Here is a 12,715-nt window from a genome sequence, read left to right on the forward strand (position 1 = left end):
TCCTCTTATAAAGGTCCGTATAGGTAGTTAAACTAATGTTAAACCACGGAATTCGACTGGTAAAATTTAAACTATGATTGTAAAACGGGCCCTAAGTGTCCAAGTCGGTTATAATAAACAAAGTATATAATAATTACTATTTAATTTATAGCTATTATTTAATATTAGATAGGAAAATTGATAAAATATTTACTTCTGTCATACTATTTATTAGGTAAGACTTAATACTTAATAAAATCTTGAAAAACATTGTTCAGGTGTATAGCAGTTGATACAGGCAAAGTACAAAATATTTTCAAGAGTTCATGAATATTTGGATAAACCTCTTTATCACAAACATCTAAAGCATGTAACCCAGAGGTGAATACAATGTTTTCAGTCACTAAAAATAAACCCATGCCCTATGGTAAATCTACAATCCTCATGGTAATTTTGTTTTATTTACCGACTATTTATCGGGTTTATTATAAACACTCATGCATGAAAAATAATTCGCAGAGAATTCAAAAATATAGTATACCATACCACCATAAAGATATATGTTTTTATTTTCCGATATTTATGCCACGAACGACTAGTGGCGTATTGCGTATAGTACCTATATCAAAGCGGACAAATTACCACGGCTAGAACATTTAGAAAACAGATATAGGTACCTACTTAAAACTTAAAAGTAATATCATATTGAGAAATACAGTAAATAAGTAAACTTAATTTTACAAAAAAAAAAGGTCAAGGGGGGGATAACGCCACTGATAACAATAATGTCAATGAGTTATTAACTGAGTGTTTTAAATAACAAATAGTATAGTGGCGTATGTACTAATTATTTTCAATATGGGCCAATTATTATCACTAATCAAGCATAGCACTAACATACCCATAACTATACTTTTTTAGGGAGCCAGGTGGTTATAATTATGACACACAGAATACAAATAAAGATTGCACAATTTTATTTTATAATTATATAAAATTCATTTTTATATATTTTTTTTTAAATATTGATAATTTTATCTAGATATTTTAATCTTATATTACTATGAATTTCACATCAAAGTTATCAAAGCAAGTCCTGACAAACTAACATTTCCTTGTTGATTTCTCAAAAACGTTTTTAATCAACCGGCTAATCATGTTGAAAAACAGTGTAAATATGCATGCAATGTTTTAATTGAACCTGTAATTTCACTATGGGGTCTCCCCTCTATATATGCCACCGAAATAGTGTTAATTATTAATTAGTATCTAGATTTTTTTAACCATTTGTTTACAGAGAAGTTAGAGTTGTCAATTACCTCAAGAGTTTCTTTAATTTTCTCTTGAGGACTCAGGGGCGTGCTCAGAAAATTTATGTGGGGGGGTTTTCAAGTAAAATTGAAGGAGCTAGTTTTTTACCTAACGACCTTTTTTTTTTTTTTTTATAATCAACAACAAATTCAATTATTTAGGTATAGATTTAAATATTATATTGCTAATATAGAAACTATTATACTAATAAACAATATACATTTAAAAATTAAAGAACAAAATTTAGTTTTCTTGATGTTTTGCTCAAATCATTTAAAACTTCTTCTGCTGTTAGTGGAATTTCTTTATGAACAGCTAACATAGCTAAACCTTAATGGCTTAGTCGAGTCTAAAACCAAATAAATGTTAAAAAAATTGATATACATTTTTATTTTAATATCCAGAAAATACCTCAGTCATTGTGTTTCGTAGATAAGATTTCAATCTTTTGAGACATGAAAAAGTTCTCTCGAGGGTGGATGTTGAAACTGGTAAAGTGCATAGTATTTTTAATATAAAATGTATATTGGGAAATATTTCTTCATCACACTGTCTCAACACTTCTAAACATTTTTTTTGGATATTTTACATGCTTATTAAGTTTGGTATACCATATATGTAGTTCAGCTTTAAGCTTTTAACTGTTAGCTTATCAGTATCGAGGTAAAATTCAACAAGTTCATCAAAGTTTTCTGAATAAGTTCCAGAAAATAAACACTGAAAGCCCAAAAGACAAATTTATATTTTGCGTACCTATTAAAAGTATATTAAAAGTATCGGCAACTGCGGGCAGTGTACATATTCAAAGTTGGAAGCATTTAAGGATAAAATACGAATTGGGAAATTTTATGATAATATAATTCGACAAGTACATTATAAAGATGCATTATTTTTTTTATAATAAAAAATTAAAATAATACGGTCAAGGGGGGTTTGAACCCCATGACCCCCCCCCCCCTGTGAGCACGCCCCTGCTTGAGGTACTCTTGTAACTTTGTGATTGCAGCGACACCTTGGATTAGGAACGTTAACCAGTTTCTTCATAATATGTCAATGGCGTAGCCAGGGGGGCAGGGCTGAGGAGGCTGAAGCCTCCCCCCCCCCAAAACGTTAAGAAAATTAAAAAATTATAGTCGTTCAAAAAGTCTTAAATTGTATTTAAAATATTTAAAAATGTACTACCTATACAGTGGCGTACCTTGGAATTTTAAATGGGGAGGGACCATTTTTTTTTTTAAATAAACAAAATAAAGCGGATAAGTGGAAGTCGCTCTGCTGTACAGTAGGCTACAATTGGATGATTAAATTTAAATTCAATGATAAATTTCTGATATATAATTCATGTGTGCAAAAAACGGTTCTGAGCAGAGACAGTTTTGCAGCCTAGGATACTTACATTTATATTTTTATTATTAATACGAGTATATATATAGGTACATTTTTAACTACCTACTAAATCATTTTAGAAGCTAATGGTTTTTATTTATTTTTTTATCCCGGATACAAATTATCATATATATCATTGAATTCAAGTTTAACACAATCCATCATACATGACCCGCTTGTAACCTACTATACAGCAGAATGACATCCACTTACCCGCATTTTAAATTTAAAGTTTGATACATTTTGTCTAAATTAAAACTTAAAATATTTATAAAAAATTGTGCATATGTATTTTTAATATTTTTTAACTGCTATTGTAAAAATATATTAAGGGCCGTCTATTATATTTTCATGCTTTTTGACCAAACAAATAAAAATATATTTTTATACATTATATAAAAAAAAATACAATATAAGAAAATTGCTACATGAGAAATCCAGTGAATATCCAATGATGTTAAAATTTGAACTTCAAACGCTCATAAAAATTTAATTTGACTTTCTGGTAAACATTTTTTTTCAATAAAGATGGATAAACTTATGAGGAATCTTGTATTAAATTATCAAATCTTAGATAGTTAGATTTAAAAATAAAATTTTTTATGAATTTCTAACTCAAAATAATTGGTACATTCTCGTGATTTTTTCGTAATTGGTCAAAATTTGAACTAAGTGCTTATAAAAATATTGTAACTGTATTTATATATTTTTCAACTGCTATTGTAATAATATAATAAGAACCTTGTATTAAATTTCAAGCTTGTTGAGTCAACGAATAAAATTAATAATTAATAAAAAATGAATGACTCTAAACATCTGTAATAACTAATAAGTGATTTTCTGTAGGTCTGCAAAAAAGACAATAGTGGGGGATATAACCCCTAACCTCCCCCCCTGAGCACGCCACTGTACTTATAAGTATTAACACTTTTCAGCTATCTATCTGTGCTAGTATGTATTTAATGTGTAAAAGTGTAAAAGTTGATCAGCCCCTCCCCCCCAAAAAAAAAAAAAAATCCTGGCTACGCCACTGTAATATGTCCACATCTTTTAAATGTTGATTGCATTGACTTTTTTCCTATGACTTATGTGAATTTGGTTTAAACAATTTCAATTTAAAGTTGACAATTATTTTTATGGAGACATTGTGACCGGGAGCTATACTCATGAGGTCCTCGAGAAGAGATAAATGTCCTAGTAGTACAATTTAACCAAACTAGAGAACAATATTTGTTCCAAGTAACAACCAAGTAGACTAGAGAGGTGGCAGAATTTGTAAATATTGATTTTTTGAACTATATTGCAACAACTTTCATTAAATGGTTTTTAAACGAAAGTAACTCATATTATTATACTTAGTGCAATGCTCATGCGTGCATTAGACTGTTAATGATATTAATAAATGTAATAATATATCAAATGGTTATTATTATTAAAATATGCGGTGCTTTTTGCGTTAAATTTTGTGGAGGGGTATTTTTCATTTTTCTGTAACAATAAAATGTTTTTTGTATAGGAAACTCTCTACTGAAAGAACCAGTTGTAGAATCATCAGAAGAATGTTCAGCTGAATCTTTCCATCCAACTGAACAACAAGAAAAACCCAGGGTAAGTTGTTAAATAATTAATGTATATGCGTACAAATATGTTATGTATAATATGTTTTGTACATTTCAGTTAAAAAGACTGTCCAAATGCAATAAAAAGTTTATATTAACCAGCGTGAATATCGATGTAACTATATATTTTATTTTATGCTTGATATTTTAAATTTTATTTGAAAAACTATAGAATGTTGATTTGTTTCAATAGGTTCGCCAAAAGTATGAAAATGCTATTGAAAAACTTGGTGCTCAAGTATTGCAAAGTGCAATATTTTGTGAAGATGTTACTCATGTTCTTATGCATCAGCCAAGTAGAACTGAGAAATATTTATGTTCACTTGCTTCTGGAAAATGGATATTACATCCAAGTTATATTGATGATTGTTTAAAGGAAAATTGCTTTCTGCCAGTAAGTAAAATTTAATATATAGTTTCATTATTCTAAATATTTGAATATATTTTATGTTTTAATTTGTTAATTTTTGTAGGAAGATAAATACGAATGGGGAAATCCTTTATCCGACTTATCTTTATCAACGCCATTGCATGGAGCAGGTTATCGATGGCGTTCTAAAATTTGTTCTAGTAAAACTGCAGCATTCAGTGGTATGAAAGCTGTATTAATGACTTCTGAAAATCGATACCAAGCTTTGACACGTCTCATACGAGCTGGTGGTGGAATGATATTGGATATAAAGTAAATATAACTATTAACTTTTAGTTACATTTTTTGTTTGATTTTAACTTTTATTTGTATTTAGAGAACTATTGCAGTCTACTCATTGTATCATTGACCAAGGGTATGGTAATATTCCTGTTCCTTTAAATGAAATTGCTGTCAAGGGTATATTACTATTACCTGCTCCGTTTCTGGCTGATCTTCTTATTAAAGATCCATCACCAGATCCTTTAAAATATCTAATACCTGAGTACCAAGCTTTCTATAATAGATTAGCGCCTAATATGTACCGTTGTAATTTTTTATCTATATCAATATCAGCCATACATTAGTTATTATTTTTTTTTATGAATACTATTATTTGTAATTTTTTAATCTAATATAAATTATAAGTTGCAATAGTTGTACACTTCCATATAATGATGCTTTGTACTTTGTGATATATCAAATAATAAACTAAAAGTTCTAGTTTTCAGAAACAAAAAATAAATAAATAATGGAAAACCAATATATTTATTGTTCCTCTCAAAATCTAAAACAACAAATTCTGGTACCTACTAGCTACCTATTAATTTATACTTTATAGTATACCTGCAGCTGGCTACTACCATTGATTTTGGTTTTATTTTTGTTTATACATTATTTTTCCATCCCCCCAATCTCCTAGTTTTTACACAGTTATTTCACTGCCTTAGCATTTACCATTGATTATATAAAATACGTATTACATGAATACATGATACATATCATAAAATTAATATTGTGAAAATAAACACAACCATAGTCTTGGAAATGGGTATCGAAAAACTTTGGGTATGTATAAAATATTACAATTTAAAAATGCTCATATTATCTAGCTTGAAAATTTAAATATTATTAAAAACTGCCAACGCTTATGCACCATAGACTTATTATAGGTATAATGCTCCTAAAAGTTTGATAATAAGTCAAATGATTCTAATATTACAATTAAAAGCACACCATTGAAGAAAGTAGTGAATGGAAATATTAGCAATGCTGTTTTTGTTTTTTTTTATTGCACTTACCAACAGTTTTTAATAATTAAACGAAAAAAACAAAAAAAACTTAATGTTCTCAAACTAATAACTTTAATTATATTAATGTTATCCAAATAATAAAAACGCTGCGACCTAGATAATGTTCTTCCCTATGCGTTGTGGAATTTTAGTAATTCTACTATATAAATACAGAGGGAGCATAGTTGTCCAGCGCAAAACAGTTTTTGCTATGTTGTGCATTTGTAAGACGGAGACAGCGCATGCGGGTGTAGCGTCCTCATAATGTACGGATAATCATGAACGTATAAATATCACAGAATAATATTCTGTGTAAATATTATTTATATATCAATGAGTATAATAAATAATAATATTAAATTGTTATTTAAATTGATGGCTTTTATCATAGACCTATGGCTTTTATGCTGAATTTTACTTTTTTGCCTAGAAAATATAAATATTTATTATTTTCATATCATTATCATATGTTGATATGAGATTTACTATCATTATTAATATTACGACCAATCAGGGCGCAGAATGTCAGACTTTATCTTAGAACATAATCAATTATGTCCAATGACTTTATTATTGTAATTTGTAGTTTGTTTATTTAGATTATAATAGTTACTTAATACTTTATTGTTTACTATATAGTAGAACTATAATATAATATTACAGTTAGAACTTTTAAAGTTTCATGTTGGGCGTATAAATAACCACTGCAAAAGTGTACTTTCCTGTCCCAAGAAGAATTATAATTGTTTGATATGGGATGCGATGGTGGAACTATACCCAAGAGGGACGAGCTGGTACGAACCAAAAAGAAACCAGAACAGGTATGTCTACTTTCGTCAAGAATTAATTAAAAACCAATTGTTGTGTAACACCAAATGATTGTGCATGATAATAATAAATGGTTTAATGGTTACACTTACGAGCTACGATGACCAAATGTCAATGGAATCACAATTGAGTCATTAAGATTTTTCATATTCAACAAAGTTAATCCTAGAGTCTTGATCCTATTGCAGTCTTGTTAAAGATACTTTTCAAAAGTACAGAAAATGAACTAAATAGAATATTAAGCTAAATTAACAATCTAACAAGTTAGGACCACAGAATTTGGCTAATAATTAAAATTCATAGAATTAATGTAACGTTGTATTCTATACATAATCTAATAGTGGCCTTAGAAGGGAGATTGGGAGTTGATGTTTATGAGTGAATGGTTTCTGTAGAGATATACAGGAATGTTGAAGTTTACACTGCTTTTATACTTCGATTATCATAAATTTATGAAGTGTATAAAATAATAAATAAAAAACATTAAATAATAAACCATGGATGTAAATAGGTGGGAGGGAGGCTGAGGACGGCCTAGGTCTCCGTGAGCCATCTTAAGCCCTCCATAAGATATTTTAATATATAGGTCATTGGCGCAATTCAGGTTAAATCCTGGTGCTTATTCAGGTGCTAATAAGAATTTTGGGAGTGCTAAGCACCCCCAAGCACCCCCCAAATTGCGCCTATGGTATAGGTAATTTTTATTATAATAAATTACAGTGGCAAATTCTTCAGGCATGCTCCGCATGCTTAGCAATAAAAATGTAATTAATAAAAATACAAAAATTATTTTGTCATCAATAATGTAATATTACGTATTTAAAAAAATCATAATGTATGACAAAAATGTCATCTATTTCTGTTAAACGTTTTATCTGTATTTATCTTTATCGTAACATTTACTCACACTTATTATCGCTGTGAAATACTGGTTACTCCGAGATCTTTGCCATGGTACTAACCACCCAAGGCATGCTCAGTCGGTTACGCTTTGTCAATGTATTTTGTAATATAATTAATATTAATTAAATTAAAGTTTTATTTATATATTAAATAGAACTATAATACATTATGATAAATGAGCATGCTCATACATCGGAGTCAGCATTCACCACTGATAAATTATAAACATACCTAGATAGAGTTATTTAACAAAATAGATAATGAATATAAAAAATATATATAATTAATAAGTTTTCTGAGAAAGAAAGAAGGATACAATTATAATATAAATAATTTTGTAAAATATATATATATATGTATTATGACTATATTAAATTATAAAATTGTATACATTTATAGTTTATACAAAAATTCCATTGGTCAGAAGTAGCACTGGTATTTAGTGTAATAATTAGTATAGAGGTCCATTTCCCAGAAAAGGATAGGTAAGCTTAGGTTAGAAAAAAACTTTAAATTAAAATTAAAAATTTGATCTTCTAAATAAGTAAATTTAAGTTAAATATTAAGTATTAGTAGATACAATTAAATACTTATTTCCTGCTTATAATCGTATTGTTTGAATTTTATGTTTTTTATGTTTTGTTTTTGGAATTTTAGAAAGATAAATCGTCCATGCAGTTGTACCGTTGGCGTAATTGTCACTTGACTCAAGGACCACTTCGACCGCCAATAGTTGCTTGTGGCATGGGTCTCTTGTACAGTAAAGAGTCTGTTTTACAGCATTTAATAAATAAAACTCCATTTCCTGAAGCTTCAGCACACATCAAGGGTTTAAAAGTATGTCGGTTTATCTTTTGATTAATATATGTTTATTAATATAAATTTAATTTATATCTTTGTAGGATATAAAAGTTTTGAAATTGACTTCCAATCCTGCATTCAACAAAAAAGCTCAAAGTGTTGGAGGATATATTGACGATAATTGTTCACCTTACATATGCCCTCTTGTTGGTCTTGAAATGAACGATAGATCAAAATTCTGTTTTTTATGGAAATGTGGGTGTGTTGTTTCTGAGAGAGGTCTTAAGCTAGGTGCTGATAACAAGTGTGTCAATTGTGTAAAGGAATATGACGATGATGATATAGTTGTGTTGAATCCAACCGAAGAAGATATAACTTTAATGAAAATTAAATTGGCTAGACGCAAAGATAAGATAAAGAGTGCAAAAAATTCTGAGAAAAATAAAGTCAAACAAGAAGTGGTAATTAAAGACGAACCAATTGAAGAAGAAGATGAAAAACCAATTGTTCCATCCATCATACCTATTAAAACTGAAAACATTGATATCAAGAAAGAAATAAAAAAGGAACAAATAAAGAAAGAACAGATAAAAAGTATGACAATTTGTATCATAATTTGTTGTTATCGAAGTTATTAATATTAATTATATTTGATTTAGGACCAATCACTAGTGCTGCAGGATCAAGTTCCTCCGTTGGTTCTGGTAATTGCCGCAAATTAGAAGATCCTGTGTATAAAAAAGCAAAACTTGCACATAGTATTTCTAAAGACAAATCAGCAACCAATGTTTATAAGTCATTATTTACAAGTCATGAGGACGACAAAAATCAAACTCGGGCTCATTGGATTACGTACAATCCATTCTATAATTAAACACGAGAATTATATTATGTACTTTTATGACCATCTAATTTTTTCCCTTTAAAAATGTCTACACTCCATATTTTCTCTTGAAACATTTTTTTAATTTAATAATTCAATTTATTAACTAAAAAACAAAATTTAGAGTAAAATTATACATTACCTTGTTCTATATAACATATTAAAAAATAAATAATAGGTTATGGATAAGTATATGTGTTAAATTATTTAAAACGTGTGAATAATTTTCATCTCAATATTGATATTTGACCATCAAAAATTAAACATATGTTAGTGTTTTCCAAGTTATTTAAAATTGAGATAAAAAATCACTTTTTTTATGAGAATTCTATCTAATAAATAACATCTAAATGAATAACTTCTCTTAATTATTTTATTTAACAAAATTATTAAGTACAATTTGCTTCAGTTGACAATTATTAAAGAAGAAATTATTACATAGTACAAACAAAACATAAAAAATACATTACTTAAAACTACTGACTAGTGTTAACATTTTTTTTTTTCATTAACAATCTACATTGTCAATTACATTAAGTTCTCTTTGGATCTTTTATAGTGCCCTGTGTTTAATGAATCGGACCATCAGAAATGGAAGTCCAAACCCGGTACTGAAATATATTGCCAGTAGAGCTGTAAATTTATACTTGCTGTTTACATCAAACGGCAAATTAGATCCAGGTCCACCATATGCATGACTATTTCGAGCTGCAGTTGTTGAAAAGTTTCTCATTAGCTGTAGTCCTCTTGAGGCGATCATATTTTTGCCTAGTATTGTAGTTTTAAGTGTATCAATTGTGCGGCCCTCCGTGCAGGGATGAAATTATAAAACTTTACGAGAAAACGATGATGGATGGACTCCTCTGAGAAAATTAAATTCCAGATAACAGCTGGGACCACAGTGGTACCAATGTTTAAATAATCCCTTGGTGTCCCTTTGCACCAAAAACAAAAGAGTTCTCTATAGCACCATTAGATTGCGTATAAATGACATAATTATGTAGAAAATATAATAAACAACATATCTATCTGTATGTAAATTGCAACTAAGTTACTCTAAATTACTAAATAAATGTAAACAGCGTCTATAGCCAAAAATTAAAAGTCTCAACTTGTATTATATTAGGTTTACATTATATTAGTATATTGTATCTTAACTTTATTACTCTTATAGACTATAGTTGGATATAGTGCTAATGGAATATTAACCTCTATCCATTATCATTACTCTATAGATAGTAAGTTGCAGATATAGACTATAGATGATATAGAAAGCTAGTAAGTAATTTAATCCATGAGCTTAATAATTCTATATTTAATTTATCTATATTCCAATTATTTATTCACGTTTTAATATTCAGAATAATATTTGATCCAAAAATAATCTGTTTATAATACTGACGACCATAATACTAGGTAGAGCTACCTATCTAATATCGATTAAATATTATTAGATATTGTAAAAAAAATTGTGTGTATTAACAATATTGCAATTTGTAATAATAATAAGCAACATTTTGACGTTAAACACAATATTAATGTACCTTTATTGCCTATACAATACGCCGTTCAACGCATAATGTATAAATAATAATTTTCCGTATTCGCTAATTTTAAATTAAATTCAGGGCTGGAAAAATACATGTAAACATCCCTCATCACTCATCAGTCTTAATGCAATTGTGGTATTATTATTTTAAATAATATATAGATTAGGTCTTCCTTACTGGACAGTGGACACCTTTTTTTTTTAAATTAGTTTTTATTCATAGGTACGTATGTAGGTAGTTTTTGACACTGAGAACGGTGGTGGAATCAAATTATGGGAGGGGGCGTGCTTATTTTCAGTTATGGAGTTTTGCCTACAGCAATTTTTTTTTGGATGTCATCGTTTTTAATTTTTAAATCGTTGATATTGTTAATTTTCAACAAAAATAATCATTAAAATAAAGTATCCCGTGTTTTAACACACTGGTTTTATTATTATTTTAAACGTTTAAAACCATAGGTGTTAATAGGATTAAACTACACGTGTATGTTGGCTATACCATAAAAAATAATGATTTCCAGGAATTAATTTTTGCACCATCGTTATCAACTGGTTAGTTTAATTGCCGTAGTATTGTAATATTGTAATACATAGTTTTCCGAAAAAAAAATTCGCATGGGTGCTAAACTTGATTTATACCGCTAAATTTAACAAATATTTTGTTTGAAAAAAAATTTCAAACCAACCCCCCGCCCTTACTAAAATTTCCTAAGCACGCCACTGGGTATAATACTATGAAATGTATATACGTCGTGAAACGAAGATGAAAACAATCTTATACGGTTTTCAGCTTTGTAATTAATTTTATAATAATATATTATTTCTACAATTATTATTACATTAATTATTAATACATCTGAACTCAGATACAACCCACTCTTATCGTCGAACTGAACAATAACATGTATACTTAATGACTTAATGTGACCTATACTCAGAGTTGGGCAAAATTTTATCTAGATAATTATTCGAATGATTTTCATAATGATTTTCATAACTAATTATTCGAATAATTTCCAAACGTTATTGTTCGAATAAAAAATTATTCGGATAATTTTCAAACGTTATTATTCAAATAAAAATTATTTTGATAATTTCAAAACGTCCTCGAATATGAGGAGCATATTATAGCCGTAGCGTGATCTGCACGGCATACTAGAATATTGTTTTATTTCATTAGGCATTAGCACATGCACATGCCATACACGATACACCCAAATACCATTTAGTTTTTGGATATAGACATGTAGCTATTATTGTATATAATATTATATATTATAGGTACTATAAGTTACATACTCGTATGTTCCTTTTCAACTTACTTTATCACAATCAATTTCTTTAGGTATATTTTCAATATGTTTTTTTGTATTTGTTTGTTTGGTGGCTAAAATAAATAAATTCTTTCTACATTTTCTATTAAAAAATAAAAATAATAAATGATAAAAATATTCATACGATTATCACAAAATTCGGCATTGTGTTCTAATTGAGTATCATCAACAACTGGAGGATTATCTTCGTCTGATGAAAAATTAATGTTATCTTCAAATACCTATGTTTAATAATTATTTAATGACATTCAGAACTTATTTATTAAATAATTAGTTGTATAATCTTACATCATTACTAAGTTCTTGACTGAGAACTTTTGAGTGTTTGGAGTTGGTGGTGGTGCATCTCCACCAGACGTACTTTCACTTGATAGTTTTGCTAAATTAGCTGCCATTGTTTCACGATCTTTTTGTCTAATTA

General features: G+C 28.4%; 3 protein-coding genes and 1 long non-coding RNA gene across 4 annotated transcripts in view; 2 read left to right on the forward strand and 2 right to left on the reverse strand.

Moving 5' to 3' along the window:
- LOC100570155 (DNA topoisomerase 2-binding protein 1-A-like) overlaps positions 1-5,467 on the forward strand; it is a 10,275-nt gene extending 4,808 nt beyond the window's left edge. The window contains exons 8-12 of the mRNA XM_008184670.3: positions 4,193-4,284; positions 4,354-4,410; positions 4,489-4,689; positions 4,769-4,977; positions 5,042-5,467. Of these exons, the coding sequence (XP_008182892.1) occupies positions 4,193-4,284; positions 4,354-4,410; positions 4,489-4,689; positions 4,769-4,977; positions 5,042-5,291 (809 nt within the window). The 3' untranslated portion in view covers positions 5,292-5,467. The remainder of the gene's footprint in view (positions 1-4,192; positions 4,285-4,353; positions 4,411-4,488; positions 4,690-4,768; positions 4,978-5,041) is intronic.
- A 1,111-nt stretch (positions 5,468-6,578) lies between these two features.
- On the forward strand, positions 6,579-9,603 carry LOC103309377 (protein RTF2 homolog). Its single transcript, NM_001293384.1, is given in 4 exon segments — positions 6,579-6,817; positions 8,385-8,564; positions 8,630-9,122; positions 9,188-9,603. Coding segments are annotated over 4 exon segments (957 nt in total). The 5' UTR covers positions 6,579-6,748; the 3' UTR covers positions 9,403-9,603.
- Positions 9,604-9,762: 159 nt separating this feature from the next.
- On the reverse strand, positions 9,763-10,259 carry Cox7c (cytochrome c oxidase subunit VIIc). The gene is given in 1 exon segment (NM_001163362.1): positions 9,763-10,259. A coding segment is annotated over 1 exon segment (207 nt). The 5' UTR covers positions 10,172-10,259; the 3' UTR covers positions 9,763-9,964.
- A 2,004-nt stretch (positions 10,260-12,263) lies between these two features.
- Positions 12,264-12,705, reverse strand: LOC103309379. Its single transcript, XR_510705.3, has 3 exons — positions 12,583-12,705; positions 12,419-12,515; positions 12,264-12,347 (listed from the first exon to the last, which is right to left on the reverse strand). It is a non-coding gene; the product is annotated as an uncharacterized LOC103309379 (long non-coding RNA).
- Between the last annotated feature and the right edge of the window lie 10 nt (positions 12,706-12,715).

Source organism: Acyrthosiphon pisum, chromosome A1 (assembly GCF_005508785.2).
Source record: "Acyrthosiphon pisum isolate AL4f chromosome A1, pea_aphid_22Mar2018_4r6ur, whole genome shotgun sequence".
Classification (NCBI taxonomy): Eukaryota; Metazoa; Arthropoda; class Insecta; order Hemiptera; family Aphididae; genus Acyrthosiphon; species Acyrthosiphon pisum.